Genomic DNA, 26796 nt, shown 5'->3' with positions numbered 1-26796 from the left:
CAGTGGAAATTGTATTAATTTAGCTTTTATTAATTCAATTAATTCAGACGATATGTAAATCACAATTTTAAAAATGACCCTTATGTCTGGTTTTGTGGTCCAGGGTGCAATATGATTTTTGTCACATCCCTGGTTATATATAATACTAATAATAAATCAGTTATATAAACAATAAACAAACAATAAAAAGACTTCTCTTTTTCCTTGGCAACAATTCGTAAAAAAGCAAACAGCGCATACTTTGTGTCACCTACACTACCAGTCAAAAGTTTTTGAACAGTAAGATTTTTTTATGTTTTCAAAAAAATCTCTTCTGCTTATTTATTTGATCCACAGTACAGCAAAACAGTCCAATTTTGAAATATTTTTTACTATTTAAAAGAACTGTTTTCTATTTGAATATATTGTAAAATGTAATTTATTTCTGTGATTAAAGCAAAATTTTCAGCATCATTACTCCAGTATTCAGTGTCACATGATTCTTCAGAAATCATTCTAATATGCAGATTTACTGTTCAAGAAATGTTTATTATTATTAATATTTAAAACAGTTGAATAAAATCTTTTCAGGATTCTTTGATGAATAGAAATATCCAAAGATCAGCATTTATCTGAAATAAAAATGTTTTGTAACATTACAAACTATAACCATCAAAAGCTTGGAGTGAGTTTTTTTTTGGAAAGAAAGGCAAGGATGCTTTAAATAATACAAAATTAAGTGAATTTAAGCCTAAAACAAGACAAAATATCTGAAAAATTAAACTGTATCTCATTTTTTAAAATTTAATTTTAAATATACTATTTTTTACCCCACTGGCAGATAAACTCTAAAAAATAAAGGTGCTTTTAAAGGTTCTTCACAGCAATGGCATAGAGAACCATTTAGTCAAACGTTCTTTAAAGAACCATCTCTTTCTTTTCTTTCTTTTTATAATCTGAAGAACCTTCTTTCACCACGAAGCACCTTTTGTGAAACAGAAAGGTTCTTCAGATGTTAAAGGTTCTTTATGGAACCATTTAGAAAAAAGGGTGCTTTAAATTAATTTAAAGTGATAATAAAGACAATTATAATGTTACAACAGATTTCTATGTCAGTTAAATTCTGTTCTTCTGAACTTTCTATTCATCGATCAGCAAATCAGAATATTAGAATCATTTCTGAAGGATCATGTGACTGAAATAATGATGCTAAAAAATCAGCTTTGATTTCACAGGAATAAATTACCATTTTAAAATATATCCAAATACAAAACAGTTGTTTTAAATAGTAAAAATATTTCAAAATATTACTGTTTTTGTTTTGGATCAAATAAATGCAGGCTTGGTGAGCAGAAGAGACTTCTTAAAAAAAAATCTTACTGTTCAAAAACTGACTGCTACTTTACATTTTGATTGTTTGTTTTCTCTTACAGCAAAAAGTCAAACAATGCAGAGAAAATACAATCTGAAATGAATGTACAAATCATAATAGCAAGCTAAATTTCTAATGCTAAATAAATATTTCTTGAGGTAAACTTTGTCAGAAAATGCATCGGTCTCATATGTCTGTTTAAAGGTGAAATATTTGCACCATCAGCAGCACCAAACCAAATAACAATCAGTTTGTTCGACTCGCCTGATGTAATAATATCAGCTCAGCCAATGGTGAGATTTTTGGGGCAAAGCTATTGTACCTTTTTGTCCAAATGATGGATTCTCAGCTTTAGATGACATGCCTACAGACCTGTTAATTGCTTATGGAAAAATGAATCACTTTTCAAATCACATTTGCCATAGTAGCCTCCTCCAGTCTTTAAAAGATTTGCAGTTCTCTTGCGAGTTCATTTGCTCAGGTAATAACTATACAATTCTATTGTGTTTTTGTATTTAACAAACAGCTTTCTGAGTGAGATTCCTGTCAGGGTCAGAGTGGATTTTCATAGACGCTACTCCTGTTTCCACAGCGTTCATTACAGAGTCACACATCCGTCAAGCGTGCCACAGTCTCCTGGGAAAACTGACGGAGTTATTAGTCCCATAACAAACTTATCATGAAGTTATTACACCGCTGCTGCCCTTAACACAGCTGGAATAACCAAAGCAATTCATCAACGTGCATGCTTTAGATGTGCAATGACAGCTTCAAATCCAGACTGTGAATCACTAGGACAAGTGACTTTTTTGCTTTGTTTTCCAACTATGCACTGCAAAATAATATATATATTTTCTTAGTATTTTTGTCTTGTTTTTCACAAATATCTAAACTATCTTAAATCAACATACATTTACTTGAGAAGCAAGATACACTCTTTAAAATAAAGGTGCTTCACGATGCCATAGAAATAAGACTTACTAATGAAGAATACTAATACAGAAAATTATATTGAAAATATTTTGAAATGCATCCAACACAATCAAACAAAAACAACAGAAACTCAAATCACCAAGACTACATTTATTTAATCAAAAATGTAGTGTAAACAGAAATATTCTGAAATATTACTTTAATTTAAAGTAACTGTTTTCTATGTGAATATAATTTGAAACGTAATTTATTCCTGTGATCAAAGCCGAATTTCCAGCATAATTACTATATTATTATATCTAATTAATTAGTCTTCAGTGTCACATGATCCATAAGAAATCATGCAATCCAAAAAAAGCAATAAATATTCTCCATTACAGTTCGCATTTTTATAGTTTTTAAAAGAAGTCTCTTCTGTTCACCAAGGCTACATTTATTTGATCAAAAATACAGTGTAAACAGAAATATTCTGAAATATTATTTTAATGTCACATGATCCATAAGAAATCAATCAATCAAAAAAAACTAAAAATAAAAATAAATACAGCAATAAATATTTTCTAACAAAACAAATTATTAAAAATTACATTTTTTAAAATTTAAGTCAAAGCTAATTCAAATTTTAAGTCAAATCTTCTTCAAAAGTCCCCAAAAGTTCAGCTGTGAAGAGTTTCGAACAACATGAGGGTTTTGTAAATTTTGGTTAAGCTATCCTTTTAAAAACATTATAGATACAGAAAAATTGAAAATCAAATCAATAATGCATTTCATCCATATGTCTGTTTGTGACACCGACCGAATATATTTACAGTGCAGATCTTTTACTGTTTCTATCCCCTGTTTGTGATGAAAATCAACAAACAATAGAAACTTGAGACAATCTCCTCTGAATAGCTGACTGTTTCTTTGGGGGAGGGATATGAATAGACAGACAAAATCAATATGCTGGTGACGGTGTGAAAAAGTGCTGAGCGGGAGAGCCCAGGGGGGTGGCACGGCAAGTCAGAGCTACAGAGGAATTAGAATAGAGTAAAACTGCAATGAATATGAAACAGAGGGTGGCTGTGCAGTCGCTGCTAAAGCGCAAAGTCAGGATCAGTCCCATCTGTCTGTGCGCCACCCGCAAGCCCAAAGGATTCGAGGGTTTGCATGCTGTCCTAAGAGTGCCCCAAAAAGTGCGAGCTCCTCTGCAGTAGTCTTTGAGTTGTTATGGAAAGTTATTTGTAATTGTAAGTACACTCTTAAAAATAAAGGTGCTTCACGATGCCATAGAAGAACCTTTTTTGTCTAAATGGTTCCATAAAAAAACTTTAACATCTGAAGAACCTTTCTGTTTCACAAAAACAGAATCTTCTTTTGTGGCAAAAGAAGATTCTTCAGATTAGAAAAAGGTAAGAAAGATATGGTTCTTTAAAGAACCTTTGACTGAATGGTTCTTTGTGGAACCAAAAATGGTTCTTCTTTGGCATCGCTTGAAGAACCTTTTAAAGCACCTTTATTTTTAAGAGTGTAGTTCAACTACAAATCAAGCTATTCAATAATTATCAGTGTGAGGGGAAAGGTGCTATCATTTTTATTTCTCTTTTTTTTTCTCGTCAAAACCTCCATTTTAAGATCAAATTAGCACAGTCTAGCTCCTGTAAATCTAATTTCCAGCAGAGTTTAGTTCTAGCTTTAATCAGACACAATGCCGAAGGTCTTGGGAGTTCACTTGAAAATTACAGGCAGGTTTGTTAGATCAGGACTGAAGCTACGCTCCGCAGGACGGCAGATATCCGGGAAAAGGAACAAACACACGGAACCCAACCGAAAGCCCTTGGAAATTCATTAAAAACATGTTAGAGTATTTTTACTTTCACACTCCTTTTCGCTGGTAATGAGAGAGTAAGCAAGATAAAGAAATGAGAAAGAAACTGTATGAACGAAAGAAGGAAATGAATATTCAACAAAACTCCAAGAGAGTCTACAATAGAAAGGACTCTAGCATTTCTCTTTTCTCAGTTAATGACGTTTCCTTAATAAACAATAGATCGCATTTTTATAGTTTTTTTTTTTCTCACCAAGGCGGCATTTATTTGATCGAAAATGCAGTAAAAACAGAAATATTCTGAAATATTATTTTAATTGACTGTTTTCTATGTGAATATAATTTGAAATGTAATTTGTTCCTGTGATCAAAGCTGAATTTCCAGCATAATTACTCCAGTCTTCAGTGTCACATGATCCTTAAGAAATCAATCAATCAAAAAAAAAAAAAAGAGCAATAAATATTCTTTAAAAGAACAAATTTTACAAATTTACATTTTTACAATTTAAGTCAAAGGTAATGCAATTTTGAAGTCACATCGTCTTCAAAATCTCTAAAAAGTCAGCTGTAAGGAGTTTCGAACAACATGAGTAAATGATAACAAATTTGTAATTTTTGGGTGAACTATTCTTTTAAAAAAATATTTGCATATTTGCATAATTAAAGAATGCCCTGTATATGGGGATCATAATTAACTGTAGGGGTGTAACAATATCAAAATCTCACAAAACGATATGAACTCCACAATACGATATTTATTGCGACATTTAAAAAAACAAAAAACAAATGATGATGCACTTTGAGAGTTCAAAATTAAGAGCTCCAACCCATGTTTTTAACTAAGAAAACTTAAGTCAGAAAAAAACGGGCTGGTAAAATGCGTGTGCATGACGTCGCCACGCTGTTGCCTGGCTACCAGTTTCTCTATGGCTCTGTCTATGGCTAAGCGGATGCGCAGTAAGCAGATACGGTAAATATAAATATAAATGGCTGAGACACTTTGGTCTGTGGATGAAACATTTGCTCTAATATTGATATTTGGACAGAAAGAAAAATTCAACAACAGCTGGAGGGTGTAAAGAGAAACGAAAAGTTTTTAAAATTATAGCGCAGTGTCTTGCAGAGAAGGGCATTAAGAAAAGTTCAAAACAGTGCCGGGGAAAAATAAAAAACTCAAACATACATATCGCGTCCAAAAGGACAATAACAGTGGAAGCGGGGCTGCCTACTCTTGCGTTACCAAGGCAACGATCTGACGCATTTTGGAATGTATTTACATTCCAAAGAGTTCCGTTATCTGCACCACAGTGGAAAATCAAACCGTATCTGTGCTGACTGGCCCGGATCGGCACGGAACAGAACGGTTAAGCATTGAGAACGGTTCGGCCCGATAGTAGAAAAGTGGCTTAAGTCAAAGGTAATGCAAATCTGAAGTCAAATCTTCAAAATCGCTAAAAAGTCAGCAGAAAGGATTTTCAAACAACATGAGTAAATGATGACAAATTTGTAATATTTGGGTGAACTATTCTTTTAAAACATATTTTCATGATTAAAGAGTGCCCCGTATATGGGGATCATAATTAATTAGGGACGTAACGATATCAAATACGATGCGATAATAGTGCGATATGAAGTCCACAATACAATATTTATTGCGACATTTACTTAAAAAAAAAAAAAACTATTTGGAAGAAGAAAAATTATATACTTTTTGTACATTTAAAGTTAAATTATTCTATCTGATGCACTTTGAGAGTTCAAAATTAAGAGCTCCAAACTAAGAAAACTTCAGTCAGAAAAAAGTCAAAAAGTGAATTGACTTGTACCTGAATTTTAAAGGGGACTCACCCCTCTGTTTATTTGTGATATAGCGTCTCAGTCTAAATTACATTCACACTGGTGTTTTAGGAAGCCAAACAAAATAGAACATAATAATAATAATAACAACACTGACAGCAAAAGTCCTATATTTTAAAACAATTGCCCTGCAAAATAAATAAAATTGAATATTTCACAGGTATATTATTTTTGATTTATGCTACAGCAGGGAAATTACAATACTTCTTTTCTAATTTCTACACTTGAAAGAGATTTTGAATTTAGACTGCCGTATTGTTACCCATTTAAAACACAGCAATTCATACCACATTTTTAAGGTTTTATTTTGACAGAAACAGCAGTAGAGCTTTTATTTTGAAGGAAAACACACGTTAAACTCACAGTATATGCAATACATGAGTTGACGGGATTAAGCCGTATTGCACTTTTAGTTTTAGTTTGTTTGACAAACTTAAAAGACCTTATATGTTAGAATAAGAAGTTTAAATATGTTTTAAAAACTAAGCTTTTTGCCCGGAAGATTTATCGTTTCATTGTCATGTGTCCATGATAATATCAAAACAGTTTTTCTATTGCGATATCACGATATTAACAACATCGTAACAAATCATATTAGGCAGAAGTACACACTACAGTCTCTATGGTCTATACAGTGACCAAACAGGAGATTCAGCACCATGGACAGCGTCAACACAATTCAGCACCACGGACAGCTCACAGTCACCTGAGCACAGGCCCATGAGACTCCAACATCTCTGCCTAATCCAGAAGAAATGTGGAAGGGAAAAAAAAAAAAAAAAAAAAAACACAGAAAGACAATATTTCTGCTCAGTCCAAAAACAATAAAAAAAAAAAAAAACACATAAAAGCAAAAGAGGCTTATAAAGACAAACACCGCACTCATTCCCCTGCCACAGTCTTTTCATTTCTCCTTTCGGGCACCGAAGCAGAGGTTAGATAAACACTGGGATGTGTAGAGAGAAATGCATTGTATTAAGAGGTGAGCAGTTTTCCTCAAGGGGAATGTATTCATTCCTTCTGCTTGCTCAGCTCTCCACACAACATTGTTTTTATATGAAACATTCTGCTTTTATTGGCGTTTTACAGGCAATTCTGCCACAGGTGTTTGACTGCATTAGAACCAAACACTAGAGGAAGTTCTAGGGAAACTCAATCTGAGCCAGCCGTTGAATCCACAATCAATTATAGGGGAGTTTAGCCACTGCTGATTGACTAGTTGGACTATGAGGGCAGCCGTGGCCTAATGGTGAGGGAGTTGGGCTTGTAACCCAAATTCCCACACCGGCAGAAATTGAAGGTGGGGATTGTGAATGAACAGCGCTCTTTCCACCTTCAATACCATGACTGAAGTGCCCTTGAGCAAGGCACTGAACCCCCCAGTTGCTCTGATTGCATCCTTGCAATGGCTGCCCAATACTCCGGTGTGTGTTCACAGTGTGTGTGCGTTTGTTCACTTCTCACTGCTATGTGTGTGCACTTGGATGGGTTAAATGCAGAGGGCCAATTTCGAAACTTTCACTTTCACTTTCATGAGAAATGGCATTCATGCTTAGCGTTGTTCAGCAACCATAAACAGGAATGTAGCAAGGATCATAAAGGAACAGTTATTCATTTTGAAGCTGAAACACTCCCTGATCATTGTAATTTGATCTAACACTTTCTTCTTTTCGGTTCCATAAAAGACAAAGCTTCAAATGTGTCACACTAATGCAGTTAAACAGCGGTAACAAAGCTAAGTCAACACTAAATATTACTGTTCACAGATCTGTGATCTGCATTAAATACAGCATTTGTTGCTGGATTGAGGAAGCTATTTTCGGCATATGGCGTCAACCCAACATAACGGGTAAATATCTCTCCTTTATCTTGGGAGGAGACGTGATGCGGTTTGAAAAGCTGCCATGAGGACTTGGGTTTCTTAATGTTATGGTAAAATACAGAAGGAAATGTGGAAAATGTGTTTTTCCTTTGAAATACCATAATCAAAAGGTGAAGAAAAAATTCTGCAGACAAAAAAAAAGGCTTGCCTGTAAAAAGAACTCATTTTGATATTAGGACTATTATAAGTTAGTACTGAAAAATAAGATATATGTATTAATTCAATAGCATTTTTGTGTTCAAAAATAGAGTAAAAACAGCAATATTATTGATTATTTCAATATTGTATACTGAAATAATATATTCAATATTATTTAAATTTTAAATAAATATTTTTTACATAAATGGATTATAAACGCTAATTTATTTCTTTGATGCAAAACTGAATTTTCAGCATCATATCTCCAGTCTACGGTGTCACATGATCCTTCAGAAATCATTCTAATATGCTGATTTATTATTATTTTTATTATATTACTATCAGTTGTGTTGCTTAATATTTTTGCAGAAACCGTGATTTTTTAAATTAATTTTTTAAGGATTTTTCTTTGATGAAAACGAACAGCATTTATGGGAAACAGAAATCTTTTGATCATGTTTGAACAACATCCTTGCTTATTAAATGTATTAATTTCCTATAAAATAAAATGTACTGACCCTACATGTCAGAACAGAAGTGTTTACATGTACAGTGCCTTGCAAAATTATTCACACCCCTTCATTTTTTTTTTTTTTTCACATTTTGTTATGTTGCTGCCTTATGTTAAAATTACTTTTTTTCCCACATCAATCTACACTCCCTACTCCATAATGGCAAAGCAAAAAATAGGTTTTTACCATTTGTGCAAATTTATTAAAAATAAAAAACTGAAAAGATCCCGTTGCATAAGCATTCATACCCTTTTCTGGGATACTCGAAATTTAGCCTAGGAGCATTCATATTGCTTCTAGATGTTACTACACTTCGAGTGGAGTTAAACTGTGGCAAATTCATTTGAATGAGCAAAAACCAAGTCCTGAGGTCAAGATAACTGCCTGTAGAGCTCAGTGACAGACTTGCGTTATGGCAATGATCTAGGGAAGAGTTCAGAAAAAAATCTGCTGCATTATGAAGCATTATCCATAATGGGAAGACGATTGGAACAACTAGGACTCTAGAATATGTCTGCCAGCCCCCATCCAAGCTGACAGAGCTTGAGAGGTGAAAAAGTGAGGCAAAGAATGTCAGATAATTGCCAAATGCAGATGTGCAAAGCTTGTCACATCATACCCAAAAAGACTTAAGGCTGTAAAGGTGCTTCAACTATGTACTGAGTTAAGGGTATGAATACTTATGGAATGTACTTATTTCAGTGTTTTATTTTTAATAAATTTGTAAAATTTGCATATCTGGTTTTTGCTTTGTCATTATTATGGTGTATGGAGTGTAAATAGATGTGGGGAAAAACTACTTTAAAGCAGTTTAAAATAATGCTGCAACAAAACGTGAAAAAAATGAAGGGGTATGAATACTTTTGCAAGGCACTGTATATTATGTATTAATAGTGAATAATACTAAGATTTTTCAGCTATATCACTCCTATTTTGACACAAAATACATTGCAATGCAATGCAATGCAAAAAAAACAAAAAAACAAACAAAAAAACACTGATTCTCTGGCCACACATTTATCGCTGGCTGTTCAGTGAGGATAAAGATCCTGTGGACCATAAGTCACATTAGCAGTCAGATTTCATCTCTGTAGCAAGAGAAGAGCAGAGAGGTTTTGACACCGAGTACTTTCAGCAGTAGTTAGTGGAGATTGATTGTTCAGCAGGGGATAATCTGGAAGAGAGCATTGAGGAGGTAAATCACATCAATACTGTATTTCAAACACAAGTGGATGGAAGTCATGGCCGTAGACACAGTCAATATCCTCACCGAGGCCTCGCATGCGCTGTGACAGGCTTGCTTTGGCAACCATCCATAGAGAAACACTTCCACACACAAACACAAGCATGATAGCGCACTAAAAGTCTGTTCACATTTGAGATACAAACGCGATCTGGATCGAAGATGAAGTGGCTTTGAAGGTGTGTGTTTGTGATGTAAATGTAAACGTGTGCATCGGTTCAGACGCCGACAGAAAACAAAATGCACAATATCATAGAGAGGAAAACAAACATTTGCTGAAAGTCAAAGTTAACCACAGAAAAATAAAAAAAGACGTTACATTGCAATTCTTCCAAAACACGTAATATGAATGCATCGCCCTATTTGGGGTGAAAGCAAGGGTTGTTACCACAGAAAAGTACAGAATACTTATCTCTGAACTTTTTTTAGGTCGTTATGCAAGAACTAAGCTAAAGCGAAAATGAACATGAAGATTTATACGTCGAGCTTACAGGACTAGTTCACCAAAAAATGAAAGTGCTGAAAATGTTCTCACCCTCAGGCGTGAGACATAATGAGTTCATGTCTTTATCAAAACAGATTTAGAGATATCTAGCATTACATCACTTGCTCACCAAAGGATCCCCTGCAGTCAATGGGTGCCGTCAGAATCCAAATAGCTGATAAAAACATCACAATAATCCACAAATAATCCACACCATTCCAGTCGATCAATTAACATCTTGTAAAAAACAAATGCATCAATAAATGCAACAATTGCTTCCAGCTAATCCATAAAATTGCTTTCTCCAATGAAAACGTGGTCTGGTCTGAATCAGGAGAGAAATCTGCACAGATTAAGCAGCATTTACAAGCCAAAACAGTATTTTATATGTGAGAGACAAGAGGAGATGGACTTTTTCACTGGACGAAGCAGTTTTATGGACTCATATTTTGTCCATGAGCGACCATTTGAAGTTAAAACGTCTTAATGATGGATTTATTTCTCACAAACACACAGCTTTTGGCTTCACAAGATGTTAATTGATGGACTGGAGGGTGTGGATTATTGTGATGTTTTCATCAGATGTTTGGACTCTCATTCTGACGGCACCCATTCACTGCAGAAGATCCATTGGTGAGCAAATTATTTAATGCTACATTTCTCCAAATCTGTTCTGATGAAGAAACAATCTCATCTACATCTTGGATGCCTGAAAGTTAGTAAATTTGCAGCAAATTTTTATTTTTAGTCGGACTGTTCCATCAATTGAACATAACGCTTGGTCATATCTTTGTCCACTCATCTTGTTCACTTTTCCTTCACTTCCGTCATGAGCCTGATCCGGTCTGGAACTCATCTCTGAATCATTCAGGCCTGCTCATTATGTTGAAAATGAAGACCAACATAAATGATCTGTCATGTCAAATGCATTAATAAGCAGAAAGCCTGATTGTGTTGACACTGGCTCTCAAGGGAATTTAGCAGTCGTATTTTTTGCCTCTCTTCAGGACAGATTTCTCACAGCTGTGGCGCAACGCAGGACAGCATTGATGAAATCGCAGCACCATTGTGTTGAGCGTTTCACACTGTAGAGAAAAGCATGTCTTGCATACTAATAAGAACTGAATTATCATATTTCAATTATTTATTTTTTATATTATTTTTAAAGAGGACACGCTGTACACTATTGTCACACGAGAATGCGGTAGAAAGAGGACAGAAAAATTGAGTGGGGTATCAATGATGCTAAGAATGTTGAAGAATCAGCCCAGAACTACACGGGAGGAGCTGGTCAATGCCGTGAAGAAAGCTGGGACCATCGTTTCCAAGGCTACTATCAGTAATACACTAAGACGTCATGGTTTAAAATCTTGCATCACACGGAAAGGTTCCCCTGCTTAAGTCAGCCCATGTCCAGGCCTGTCTGAAGTTTGCCAGGGACCATCTGGATGATCCAGAGTCATGGGAGAAAGTCCTGTAGTCAGATGAGACCAAAATATAACTTTTTGGTCTTAACTCCATTCGACGTGTTTGGAGGAAGAAGAATGATGAGTATCATCCCAATAATACCATACCTACAGTGAAGCATAGGGCTGGAAGCATCATGCTCTAGGGGTGTTTTTCTGCACAGGGGACAGGACGACTGCACTGTATTAAGGAGAGGATGAACGGGGCCATGTATTGTGACATATTGGGCAAAAACCTCCTTCCCTCAGTCAGAGCATTAAAGATGGGTCGTGGCTCGGTCTTCCAACATGACAATGACCCAAAGCACACAGCCAGGAAAACCAAGGAGTGGCTCCGTAAGAAGCATATCAAGGTTCTGGAGTCGCCTAGCCAGTCTCCAGACCTAAATCCAATAGAAAATCTTTGGAGGCCAAAATCCCTCCTGCAGTGCGTGCAAACCTGGTGAAGAACTACAGGAACCGTTTGACATCTGTAATTGTTAACAAAGGCTTCTGTACCAAATATAAAAATTTTTTGACTCAAGTGATCAAATACTTATTTGACACAGTCATTCACAAATAAATAGTTAAAAAATCATACAATGTGATTTCTGGATTTTTATTTTTTAGATTCTGTCTCTCACAGTGGAAATGCACCTATGCTGAAAATTGTAGAACCCTCCATGATTTCTAAGTAAGAGAACTTGCAAAATCACAGGGTGATCAAATACTTATTGACCTCACTGTACATTTAAAATTATCCTGCCTCATCCCAGCTTTACACTGCCAGTGGATTGGTGTTTCTGTTCAACAGTCCAAAATAAGTCCAATAAAGTGCTTTCACCTATAATAAAAAGTGCCTCACACAGCTCCAGGACGTAAATAAAGGTCTCCTGTCGCAAATCGATGCGGTTTGTAAGAAAAATCTCCATATTTAAAACATTATAATCACTTTTCTCTAGCTTGTGCTAACTGTTGTACATGGAAGCCATTCCAGGTGGATGGCTTAGGAGTAATGTGTTGTGTATGTGCCGCTGAGAAGTGACTTAGAAGTACAAAAGGAGGATTTGTAAAGATTTGTAAAGAAATTTTGATATAGGCCAAGAGATCAACTTAAAATAAATTGTTACCTGGCTGCCTTATAATTTTAAGTTTAGTTAACTCAAAAAAAGTTTAGTCAACTTAAAATGTTAAGTTGTTCTAAGTGACAACTTAGATATTTGAGTTGATTCTAAGGCAGCCAGGTAACTTACCCAAGCTTAACAAGTTTAACAAACCAATTTTTTGTTAAGTCAACTCAAATATCTAAGTTGTCTCTTAGTACAACTTAACATTAAGTTGACTAAACTTTTTTGAGTTAACTGAACTTAAAATGATAAGGCAGCCAGTACTTAACATTTCAAGTTAACTGAACTTATTTAAGGCAGATCCTAAAATTTTAAGGCAGCAAGGTAACAAATTATTTTGAGTTTACTCAACAAATTGTGTGTGTTTTTTGTTTCTTTTTTACAGTGTATGGATATTTTTCTTACAAAAATGCATCAATTCACAACAAGAGGCCTTTATTCACTCCTTAGAGCCATGTGAAGCACTTTTTTGTTATGGATAGATGCACTTTTGGACCATTAAGCAGAAACACCAGCCCACTCCCACTGTAAAAGCTTTGAAGAGCCAGGACAATTTTTAATGTAACTTCAATTGGATTTGTCTGAAAGAAGAAAGTCATATACACCTTGAGGGTGAGTAAATCAAGGGCTAATTTTCATTTTCGGGTGAACTAACCCTTTAAAGAAACATTTGAAAAACCTTCACTGCACTGCTGGGATGTATTCAGCTTTCGAATGCAGCATCTGAATCAGAACAGATGTTACTTTAGAACTTCTCTATGTAATGACCTCTTCTCTGATTGGCTACAGAGTATGTGGGCAGCACAGAGTGGGCTCTGATTGGCTAATGCTTACGCATGAGAATTCCACATTGCAAAGTTTAAATCACCTAAACTTTGATTCTGTTTTCCATGTTATGTCCCTAATGCAAAACTTTAACTAAACCTAAAGTAGGTAGAGGAGAGGACACACACACACACACACACACACACACACACACACACATCACTTTTGCCATTTATGGGAAGTCCTGTCATCTCCATGGCCTAATTTACACACACCGCTATGAACTCAGACTCATTTTGGCCCTGGAAAATATATAGCTGTTATTCCACAGTCAGCTGAAGTGGGACGTAAAGACGGGGAAGCCCTGAATTCAGCTAGATAGGTGTCTCACACATAGAATGCGCTTACAACAGTAGAGTTACAGCCAATACACTGGAGCTCTACAAGAAAAATATAATCCACCGTTTAGCCCTGGAAAACACTGAAGGACTCATGGAAGACACTCGCTTTAGCTAATCTGAGAGACAACAAATGTCCTCAATCTGTCTCAAAAATACAATGTAGAATGAATATAGTTCTAGTGGTTATTGGTTGGCAGTGCTGCTCATCAAATGCAAACAATCGATTAGATTGATCATTTGCACTGGTGGTAAATAGATTTTTTTTTTAAATACGGTCAGAGGAAAAAAAAAATCTACAATGCAGAGTGTGATGCGAAACACATTAGGAGGAGATTCCTGTGGAGAACGGCAGTGGGACCATTTTCCTGCGTCCACTTATGAAATGGGATGCAATTTTTTTTAGACATTTTTGATCAGCATATGGGTCATTTTTTGTCAACTCAACCAGAGGTCCTCGGCTCAAATTTTTGATTTTGCTAATAATGTTTTCTGAAGAAAGATAGACATGTATAGTGATGAAAGCCAAAATTTTAATTGTCATGGATGAATATTCACAGAGTAATCCACTGTTTTGTAGATGGTGGTCAAAATGGTCAAGTTACTGGAGGGTAAAAATGACTTCAGGAAGATGGCAGCATCATAATGTTATTTTTACACAGAAATTGATTGTTCTGTTAATAAAATCTGTTGACTTTAGCTATTTTTGTTGCATTATGTGCCGATGGTGACTATTCAAAAATGGAAAAACCGCACATTGCAAGTTTTTTCTCCAAAGTTTGCATGCCTGTACATCAAACCGTATTAAAAATATCTTAATGCCCTTTTGGATATTGGGTCTCAATAAACTTTCCTTTTGGAATCTTCATTTTTAAGGCCCTATATAATATCCAGAGATATTAAAATTTTAATATGGCTCCAGGAGTAGATTGTTAAAATTTACAGTGGTCAAAAACCACGTGACCAGTTTGCAAAATTATGATACCTTGTTTCTTTTAAAGAGGAATGTCTGAAGAACAAATAATGTTGAAACTAGAGATGTATCTTGTTTCCTTCTGTCAAGACAATAAATATAAATATTCTTTCCAAAGTTTACGTGCCTGTAAGATTCTTTTTAAGGCCCTACATTGTTCATTCGGACAGATACATGGATTTTAATGAGGCTCCATGTCTGGATTGTTGAATATTCCCATTTTCAGTGGTCGAAATCCAAATGTTGGTCACTTTGTATTCAGCTGATATTTAGTTTATTTAAGGAACAATGTCTAAAGAAGAAATAATGTTGAAAATAGAATTGTATCTTGTTTCCCTCTATCAAAACATTTGCATAGAACATACCTGTCTGAGTGCTAAAAGTGCACTGAAATGGCCAAGTTGAGGCACATTACTTGTTTTCTGTAGTCTATTCATAAGATGCTATATTTGAATCAGTTTCAGCGATATTTTGGAAGAAGGGATTTTCATCATTTTAACAGCTTCTGAATCTACCAAGAGCTTAAACATGCAGTATTGTTACATGTTTGAAACAATATCAATAGACCAAGATTTACCTTATTAATTTCTTTTTTTTTTTATTACTGTTTGAACTTCATTTGGTTATATGGAGCTGCACTGAGATCTCGATATCTCTGGGATTAAACCATACAGGGCGGTAAAAATTCCGAAAGAAAAGTTTATTAGGAACCAGAATCTAAAATCATATTAAGATAACTTTAATACTTCTTGAGTTACAGGCACACAAATTTTTGAAAAATATTATGACGCTCAAACGGGTTAAAGATACAATTTTAATTTCAACATAATTTGTTCTTCAGACATTGTTCTTTAAATAAAATAAGCATCAACTGTACACAAACTGACCAAATTTGGTTTTCGACCAATGAAAATGGGTAACATTCAACAATCTGGAAATGGAGCGTCATTGAAATCTCAATATCTCTGGGACTGAACGATGTAGGGCCTTGAGATTTTAGGATTCCAAAACAAAAGCTTATGAAAAACTAGAATCTAAAATTGTATTGCAATATATTTAATATTTCTTGAGTTATAGGCACACAAACTTTGGAAAAATATTTTTATGGCACTCAGAGAGGTATGTTCAATGCAGTTTTCTTGACAGAAGGAAGTCTCAACATTATTTGTTCTTCAGGCATTCCTCTTTATATAAAAATAAGTATTATTTTTGCAAACTGACCCACATTTGGTTTTTGACTACTGGAAATGTGTACATTTTATTCATTTACTCCTGGAGCCATATCTATGAAACTGAATCATATAGGGCCTTAAAAATAAAAATGCCAAAAGGAAAGTTTATTAAGACCCAGTATCTAAAAATGCAAGATATATTTAATACTTCTTAAGTTACAGGCATGCAAACTTTGGAGAAAAAACTTAAAAGTGCTGTTGCCCCATTTTTGAATGGTCACCATTGGCATATAATGCAACAAAGACTGCTAAAGTCAACAAATTTTATTAATAGAACTACAAATCTCTGTGTTAAAATATTATGATGCTGCCATCTTTCCTCTTTAATTTGATTCTGAATATCGGGTGAAAACTGCCATTTTGACCTCCCTCAACAAAATAGTGGATTACTCAGTAAATATTAATCCATGACATTTAATATTTTGACTTTCATCACTATGCATGTCTATCTTTCGTTGAAATTTTTTTTTTAGCAAAATCAAAAATTGGAGCTGGGTAAGGTTTTGTAATTTGGTTGATTTCACACGGAATGTTGCATTTTTATACTTTTCAAAAAATTATGTTTTACGTGTAAAAAGTACATAATACACAAAAACAAACAAAAAAATATAATATTATTTTAAATACACAAGTTTTTCTTTATGTTCTTGAAAGGAATCTCTTTTTCAAATGAAGCCTGCTTATATTTGATACAAAATACATTAATATTGTGAAATATTATTACAACCGAAAATAACAGTTTTCTATTGTAATATATGTTAAAATGTAATTAATTCCTGTGATCAAAGATACATTTTCAGCATCATTACTCTAGTCTTCAGTGTCACATAATGCTTTAGAAATCATTCTAATATGCTGATTTGCTGCTCAACAAACATTTCTAATTATTATCAATTAAAAAAAAAATAGTTGTGCTGCTTCATATTTTTGTGTAAAACAAGACATTTTGTTCAGGATTAATACTGCACTAAATACATTAATACTGCACAACTTAGATTCAGTGTTGGGGAAAGTTACTTTTAAAAGTAATGCATTACAATATTGAGTTACTCCTTAAAAAAGTAACTAATTACATTACTTAGTTACTTTTTATGGAAAGTAATGCGTTACATTAAATCTGGGCAGGGCTTGCTTGTTTGTTTTTAATATAAAAAGTTCTATTTTGGACAAATGTAAAATCCATTTCACACCAAAAGCCTCAGGCTTAGAGAAAAGTAAATGGACGTCTGTACAGTAGACCGCAGAAGAAAAATGTCAACTCTTCAGCAATAAAAAAGGAAAACAAATGTTAATTATCTTGAGTAATTTTTGCTTATTAGTATGGATGAATTGGATCATCGAAGGTCGGCAGCAAAGACATTGGTTAATAAAATGGGATTAAATACAGAAAGGATATTTGTATTATTTAACATATTTAATTATTGCAGGTTTGTCAATTATCGCATATAATATGAGTTGAATTTGACTGTTTTTATTCATTTTGAGAAATATCTGTTTTGTTTTTTGAGTGAGATGAATTAATGCATGTTCACATTTATTCTAGAACTGAAGTAACATCTTACTCACAATTTCTCTCAACATGGAGACAGTAGAGCTTTTAATCAATAAATAGGCAAAAAAAGTAACTCAGATATTTTCTTTTCAATTAAGAAGTAATGCGTTACTTTACTAGCTACTTGGAAAAAGTCATATTATCACATAACTTGCGCTACTTGTAATGCATTACCCCCCAACACTGCTTAGATTTACTATAAAATTTCCTCTAATAAACACACATTAGCATGAAAAACTAACCGAAACCTGATTTGTTCTTTACGGTCTTATAGGACAAACCACTTAAGATGAAAGTATGGCATCTATAAAAAAAGCAAAGATATTGACAAAGCAGAGAGAACAGTGAGTGTCAGAAAAGAACATCTGAGCAGGAGTAGATGGGCAGCAGTGACTCACGGATTGGAGCAGATCCACGCTCTCAGAGAAGAGCTGAAGACATAAGTGAGCTCCAGTCTGGGGTGTGGGAGTGTGCAGAGGGCGGGGCGCATGCTGGCGGTGTCACGACACACAACGGGATGTTATGCGTACAGTAACAGAGAGAGGCGTGGGTCTGGCGTCCTCCAGCAGCCCGTATGCTGTGATGTGTGTGAGTCAACAGAGCACTGGATGACTGCTGCGCTGCTTAGAGTGTCACTGAACACTCCTACACAAACACTACAACACACACGCAAAACACCACAGCCACTCATCATGACACCACAAACTCACTCCACACTAGTACGCAAACGCATCTGTGAACGCTTGACACACTCGCTGTACATGCAGGGAGCTTCAAAACGGCTGAAGAGGAATTTTTGACAGAATAATAAAAGAAAAAGATAATTGTGACTTTTTATCCCACAATTCAGATTTTTTGTTTCTGACGATGCAAAGAAAATAGTCATGAACTCCAAATTGTGAAATATAAACGGAGAAATTTGAGATACAAACACATAAGTCTGACTTTGCAATTTCAAGTTTATATCTCAAAATTCTGTCTTATAATTCTTATATCTCACAATTTTGCTGCCACTAATATATATATATATATATATATATATATATATATATATATATATATATATATATGTGACCCTGGACCACAAAACCAGTCTTAAGTCGCTGGGGTATATTTGTAGCAATAGCCAAAAATACATTGCATGGGTCAAAATTTTTGATTTTTCTTTTATGCCAAAAATCATTAAGAAATTAAGTAAAGTTCATGTTCCATGAAGATTTTTTGTAAAATTCCTACTGTAAACGTATCAAAATGTAATTTTTGATTTGTAATATGCATTGTTAAGAACCTAATTTGTACAACTTTAAAGGTGATTTTCTCAGTCTTTTTGATTTTTTTGCATCCTCAGATTTCTGATTTCAAATAGATGTATCTCAGTCAAATATCGTCCTATCCTAACAAACCATACATCAATAGAAAGCTTATTTATTGAGCTTTCATATGATGTATAAATCTCAGTTTTGTCAAATTTAACCTTATGACTGGTTTTGTGGTCCAGGGTCACATATATACACATAATTGTTTGAAAAGCAAATCTGCATGAATATAACAAATAACTAATTTAAAAAAAACACACACAACAGTTATAATAACTGTAATTGTTTCCTTACTGATTTAAATCTAAATATAATAACATTTTTTGCTATTGTTATAAATAATTATTATATTATAATATATTATTATTATTATTATTATTATTATTATTATTATTATTATTTAACACCCACAGCAATAATAATAATAATACATATTATTATTATTATTATTATTATTATTATTATTGACAAGTTATTATTATTTTTTTATTTCTTTAAAATTGTAGTCAAATCTCACTCACTTAAATCTATGATAAAAATGCTTTGCTGTTGTTATAATAACATTTTACTAACAACCACAACAACAATAATACATTATTATTAATAATATTGTTATTATATATATATATTACTGTTTATTATTATTATTATTATTATTATTATTTATTATCATTAATAACACATTAATTTATTTATTTATATTTTTGTTTTAAATTGAAGATCTATTGTTAACTCCTCGGAAAGCAAATCTGCATAAATAATAACAAATAACTAATAAAAAAAAAAATTTTTTATAACTGTAATTTTAAAATCTTAATATAATATAATTTCTGATATTGTTATAAATAATATTTTATTAACAACCACATCAATAATAATACATATTATTAACAAATTATTTTTATTTCTTTATAACTGTAATAAAATCTTACTCATTTAAATCTAAATATAGTTAAAAAATTTATTATTATTATTTATTATTATCATTGATAAATATTTGTATTTCTTTATAATTCCGATTAAATCTTACTTATTTAAATCTAAATATAATAAATATTTTTCTATAATTATAAATAATATTTCATTAACAACCACAGCAATAATAATAAAATAATAAAAGTACATATTATTATTATTATTTTGTTTTTATTTATTTATTTTTCTATAACTGTAATCAAATCTAATCTAATATATTGGTTACTGGACACTAAAAAAATAAAATTAAAATGCAATATCATCTAGTCTTTACTTTTACAAGGAATTTACAAAGCATCATAAATATTTATATCTGATTTTACATATTTCCAATTCCAAATTCTATAACTATTTATTTAATCTTACAACTATTTATTTATTATTTAAGTTTTTTGTGGTCTCTAACTTTAGGACACTACAGAAGTAACAAACTTTAGTTTGTTCAAGAGGGCGATAGAGTTCACTTTTAAAAACATTCCAAAAACCTGAAGCGCTATAATGTCAACAACAGTTGAACTAACTTCAACTAACTTGCTTAACAAGTTTCTCTTCAAATAGGGAATGCAGAAAAGCCAGAAATCAAGCTTGCATTGCTGGGAGCACCTTGCGTATAGTATGTTTTGGGCCCTGAATCTCAAAGTGAAAGCTGCTCTTCTGAGCCTGACTCTCTAACTCTCATTGAAGACGGTGTTTTAACTCCCCAGGAAGTTTGACTTCATTGATTCCCATGCTGAGAGTGTCAGGGTGACAGAAGCTCTTAATGCAGACAGCATGATGGACTGATCTCTAAGGCTGTACTTTGATTTGGTTTCAAAGAACAGCTCAACGCCTTTGGTACGAGACAAGAGACGAATTATCCCGGCGCCTCCTATTCTTCCTTCAACCCTCTTTTGTGCTGCTCCTTACATATATCTGCATGTTTTCTTATGTCAAAAAAGATTAAAAGATTAAGCAATTTAAGGGATTAAGCAAGATAATACATACAAATAATCCATAAAAATAGCCAAAATTAATCTAAACTTGTATCCTACCCAGGGCATAGGACTAATATTTTGCCACACCAGCTGATGGCAGCTGACTTCAGAAAATTATTTTTTAACAGTCGTGAAAGGCAAACAAATAGGGGAAACACATCTAATTGTATTATTTATTTATTTATTTATTTATTTATTATTATTTTATTATTATAATTTAATCAAATTAAATTAGGTAAATATCACTATAATAGTATTGAAATGTAGAGTATTTCATAATAATTTATATAAAAGTAATAATAATAATTATTGTTGTTGTTGTTATTAATTCAAATTATAAAATTAAACAATACTACTAAATAATTCTAAACTGTAAAGTACTTATTATAAGTATAAGTACATTATTATGAAATACTTGACATTTCAATTACATTTCATACTAGTATAGTAATATTTATTTAAGTTTTATAATTTGAATAAATAATAATAATAATAATAATATTAATAATAATTTATTATTATTATTATTATTATTATTATTATTATTATTTAATCAAATTATAAAAATGAAAGTATTTCATATTTGTATTAATTATTTATTGAATTATTATTATTATTATTATTATTATTTAATCAAATTATAAAATTAAACAATACTACTAAATATAATACTAGTAAACTGTAAAGTACTTAACTTTAATTAATTTTAATTTTAATAATAATAATAATATTTTATTAATATATACATTATTATGAAATACTTTACATTTCAATACTAGTATATTATATACTAGTATATACAATATTTATTTAATTTTATTATTTAAATAAATGATAAATAATAATAATAATAATAATAATAATAATAATAATAATAATATTGGATAAACATCATTAACAAAACAACAACACTAAATTATTATTATTATTATTATTATTATTATTATTATTATTATTATTATTTAATCAAATTTTAAAATTTAAATAAACATTGCTATAATAGTATTGAAAAAGTATTTCATAAATATTTATATATTAATAATAATAATACAAATTTATATCATATTATTATTATGATTATTATTTAATCAAATTATACAAATGAAAAAAAATATCACTATAATAGTATTGAAATGCAAAGTATAACAGTTTATACATTAATAATATATCATTATTATTATTATTATTGTTATTAATAATAATAATACATATTTATTATTATTATTATTATTATTATTATGGTTGTTGTTGTTGCTGTTGTTGTTATTGAATAAATAGCATCAACAACACAATGATAATAATAAGAAGAATATTAAAATAAATTGTTTTTTAGTATTATTTATTCAAATTATAAACAAATTAAGAAACATCAGTAATACTAATCTAATTATTACTACTACTACTACTAATAATAATTATTATTATAACAGTTATATTATAATAATATAATTTATATAATTTATAATAAGATAATTTCTTAACAACAGTACAATTAATATCAGTGTGGATGTTTTATACTAATATTTATGTGTTTTTTTCTTTACTTTGAAATGGTAAAACCATAGAGCTTTTATTTTGCTGTAAATTTGAATATGCTTCTCCTTTACTGGCAACAAAATTATAAACTGTTCTCATTACAAATTTGGGAGGATGTTTGACACATGTTGCATTTTAAATGCATGTTATAAGTGACTCAAGCTCACAGCGGTTGCAGAGACGAAGCCACACTTACTGCGAAAGGGAAAACTAAAACACTGTTGTAATGATCAGCTCATGTGGAAAATTCATAACGCATCAGATTACATATTTATATGATTGCAGCGTCTTTGTAGTTTGATAATCAAGCTAAATCATATCAGGTTCTCTGGCAATGCTAGTTACAAAAAATTATCAGCCAACTGGCAAGTAATAATCACCAATACAGATTTTTACTCACATCTTGGTGAGTGTTCATTTGAAAACATGATACTAACATAGAATTAAAAAAATCAGAATGAAAAGTCAAAATCATTAGTATCATGTTCTCCAGAGATCTGCCCCGAACTGCTCTTCACACGGGAACAAAGTGCGGGACAGTGAGGCATCAGTGGTCATTAGTGGTGCGCGGGACATGCCAGGGGACAGGTGGGATCCGAGCAGGTGTTCATATATATGCATCTGGAGCTGTGACAGACAGAAGACGACTTCCTCCGGGCCTCAGGAGGATACAGTCAATTATACAGGAACAGGAAGACAAGCTGAAGCCCACTGCTCCTTCATTAGCTCCACCAGCAGAGAGAAAATGAAGTTTGATGAAGCTGGCTGTTCTTTTAACGGCTTTTAAATTAGACAGCATGATAATCCATAGGCCTCTGATAGATTGAGAATCTAGGAACATGTCCAGCGCACCATAGTCCAGTTACTCTAATCATACGGTGCAAATGGGTTTCGCTTGCGATCAACTTCCGGTCCGCGCGTCTGACGTAGATCACAAAATAATGCTGGAGATTTCTTAAATCAGAAAAGAATGAATGGTTGATGTCTTAACTGGAGTCCAGTCACACATCCATTGATTTATTTTTTAGCACGGAACTGAGAAATCTTGGAGTGCGGAAATATTCAACATCAGTTCATACAAGTTCAGGCCAGTATGGAAGCCCACAGAGGTTGTGCATTATTTATATTGCAACCTTGATAAACTACTGTTCAAACACTTAGGGTCAGTATGATTTTTTTCCAACGAGAATGCATTAAAGAATCCTATTATGCTCTTTTACAAAGTCTTTATTTTGTTTTGGGGGTGCACTAGAACATGCTCTCACGCTTCAACGCATTGTTTTTCACATCATTTATATTATTACAATGGCTTTCTTCCCAGGCTGGCACAAATGGCTCGATAAGTTCCTAGTTTGATGAAGGTCCGCCTTCCTAAAAACGAAATGTGTTGTGATTGGTTAGCAGTCCTACTGCGTTGCGATTGGCGAACAGCTTAGATGGCGTTTCAGTCCTGCCACGCCCCTTTCCAAAGCAGCAGTTCCTAGCTAGATTAAAGTGATTCTTACATTTTAAATATGGATATTTTTCCTACAAAAACATCAGATCGCTAAAGGAGGGTTTTACTGAACCTCCGGAGCCATGTGAGGCACTTTTTATTATGAACTTGTTTTGGACTGATGAGAGAAACACTTCTCTATGCCGGCTTCGACGCAGCCACCGATGATCGTCACTCTAGTCAATGCTTGTGTTAACATCATGTGTTTCAACCCTTTATACCACACACGTCAACAGCACAGCTCCCGCACGGCTACCGGAGCAGTTCGCGGACACTTTAGTCAATGCTTGCGTTTATATGAGCTCGCTGAAGAATCCCAGGAGCGGCTGTTCATGCTACATCACTAAAGTTAGGCGAATCCCCACCTCGTCCCTCCCCACCTGCCAACGATTCGAATTTCCGTAGGATTTATTTGAATGATATTCTAATGGACCACGTTGTGATATAGCATGCGTTCATTGTAGTTCTTGAAAGGGGATTTTTTAAAACTAAATATCTCCCTTTGGAGTGGACTTTGAGATATGTAACTTTTTGTAGATGTTTTTTATGCCCAAACACACATACCACCCAATAGCTAAAATTCAAAAAGTGAAAAAGCATAATAGGACCCCTTTAAATTGATGAAAAGGGACAGTAAAAATTGTATATTACAGAAGATTTCAATTTCAAACAAATGCTGTTTTTTTATTTATCAAAGAATCCTGAAAAGAAATTCAATCACAGTTTCCACAAAAAATATGTTTTCAAGATTGATAAAAATCTGAAATGTTTCTTGAGCAGCAAATCAGCATATTAGAATGATTTCTGAAGGATCAAGTGACACTGAGTGAAGACTGCAGTAATAATGCTGAAAATTCAGCTTTGATCACTGGAATACATTCACATAGATATATTCACATAGAAAACAGCTATTTTAAAATGTAAAAATATTTCAAAATATTACTGTTTTTACAAAAGTTGGAACCATTTTTAGCTCACTAAACAAATTTGTGACATTAAAGGGATAGTTCACCCAAAAATCTGCTTATCTGCTTACCCCTATAGGGCATTCAAGATGTAGGCGACTTTGTTTCTTAAGAAGAACAAAAAAAAAAAAAAAAAAAGATTTTTTAACTCAAACCGTTGCAGTCTGTCAGTCATATAATGGCAGTCAATCTTTGAGAGTGAAAAAAACATACACAGACAAAACCAAATTAAACCCTGCGGCTCGTGACGATACATTGAGGTCTTAAGACACAAAACGATCGGTCTGTGCAAGCAACTTGGCAACAGCCGGCGCGTGACACATCAACGTGATCTGTCATAGTTGACTGCCATTATATGACTGACAGACTGCAACGGTTTGAGTTAAAAATCTTAGTTTGTGTTTTACTGAAGAAACAAAGTCACCTAAATCTTGGATGCCCTGGGGGTAAGCAGATAAACATCTAATTTTCATTTTTAGGTGAACTATCCCTTTAAACGTGAACTTTTCACTCAGATGTTCTGAAATTATAACTGGTAGTGAAAATAAAACATTTCAAAACAGAAAAGAGAAGCAATTTCACCTGAATATTTATATTTTATGTAATGAATTTGTGTTTCTATTTATGTATTGGTGGCTAAACAACAAAAATAGATCTTGCACTTTTACCATGTACAAAATGTTTTGTTTTTTACCAAGCTCTATAAATTCCTTAGGTCAAAACATCTATTTTTTGGACCAGTACCTGTCTTTGGATGAGGGCCAAACTGTCCCGGGCCCTGTTCAGCAGCTCCTCCACAATTTTCGGATCTTGAACCGTCCGGTTCTCCCTGAAGGCATCACGGACCCTTCGTAGAGCGTACGTCCTGAAACAAAAGATCACTTCACGTTTTACATTTGCTTGCTCATGCAAAACCAGTGGTGGATAAAGCCACACCTGAGTAAAAGAACAGATGTCTCAACATATGACTTTGGCAGAAGTTGAAGTAGGCGTTTAGAATATTACTTGAGTAAAGGTTTTAAAGTATGTGATATTTATTGTACTTAAGCATGAAAAGTACTTTTTGCAAATAATAATAATACTTAAATATTGAAAGTAAAAGTACAAGTAAATGCAAAATGGAAAAGGAGCGACTAAATATTAAAAAGTGTTTCTACAGAGTTTGAGCAGCAAGACAAACCAAAAATTATTTAGATATGATGTTTGATATATTTTCATAAATGAACACTATAGTTCATTTATGTAAGTGAGGATAGCAAAATAAAGTAAACTGTGACATATTATACCCACAAATTCCTACACTGGACATTTTGTTACATGCCTTTCTATTAAAGTTATCTGACATTATCAAGATGAGTTTGTTCTAACCCAATACACCTCTGAGATCTTGTCATATTTTATTACCATTTTCTAAACTATAGTGTATAAACAGTGATAATGTGAGAAATGTTGAAGGTGTCTGAATACATTTAGGGTTGACTGCAATTCATTTGTGATTATCAAGATGAATTTGTTCTAACACAGTTTACCTCTGAGTTCTTCTCATATTTTATCACCATTTTCTAAACTACAGTGAATAAACTGTAATAATGTGAGAAATGCTGAAGGTGCCTGAATAAATTTTGGTTTGACTGTAGCTCAGGGGAAACATGGATGCATTTAACCTGCAGTTACAAATGCAAAAATGACACTTTGTTTTAAGCATAAAAGTTGAATATAAAAGAGGGATATTTGAAACTGTTTAAAACTTTAAAAAAAAGTTGAAATGTGAAAGCCAGGAGGTGGCAGCAAGTGGCTGTTAATGAGTCAGTCATTGAGAATCAACCGATTCATTTA

At 33.0% G+C, this 26796-nt stretch overlaps 1 protein-coding gene across 1 annotated transcript in view; it reads right to left on the bottom strand.

Moving 5' to 3' along the window:
• Positions 1 to 26796, bottom strand: part of lyrm4 (LYR motif containing 4) — a 73771-nt gene that overhangs the window by 29349 nt on the left and 17626 nt on the right. Inside the window, exon 2 of the mRNA XM_073831141.1 lies at positions 25705 to 25825. Within this exon, the coding sequence (XP_073687242.1) occupies positions 25705 to 25825 (121 nt within the window). The remainder of the gene's footprint in view (positions 1 to 25704; positions 25826 to 26796) is intronic.

Source organism: Garra rufa, chromosome 24 (genome assembly GCF_049309525.1).
Source record: "Garra rufa chromosome 24, GarRuf1.0, whole genome shotgun sequence".
Taxonomy (NCBI): domain Eukaryota; kingdom Metazoa; phylum Chordata; class Actinopteri; order Cypriniformes; family Cyprinidae; genus Garra; species Garra rufa.
The sequence above is the reverse complement of the archived record's forward strand: the minus strand, read 5'-3'. Positions and strand labels throughout refer to the sequence as shown.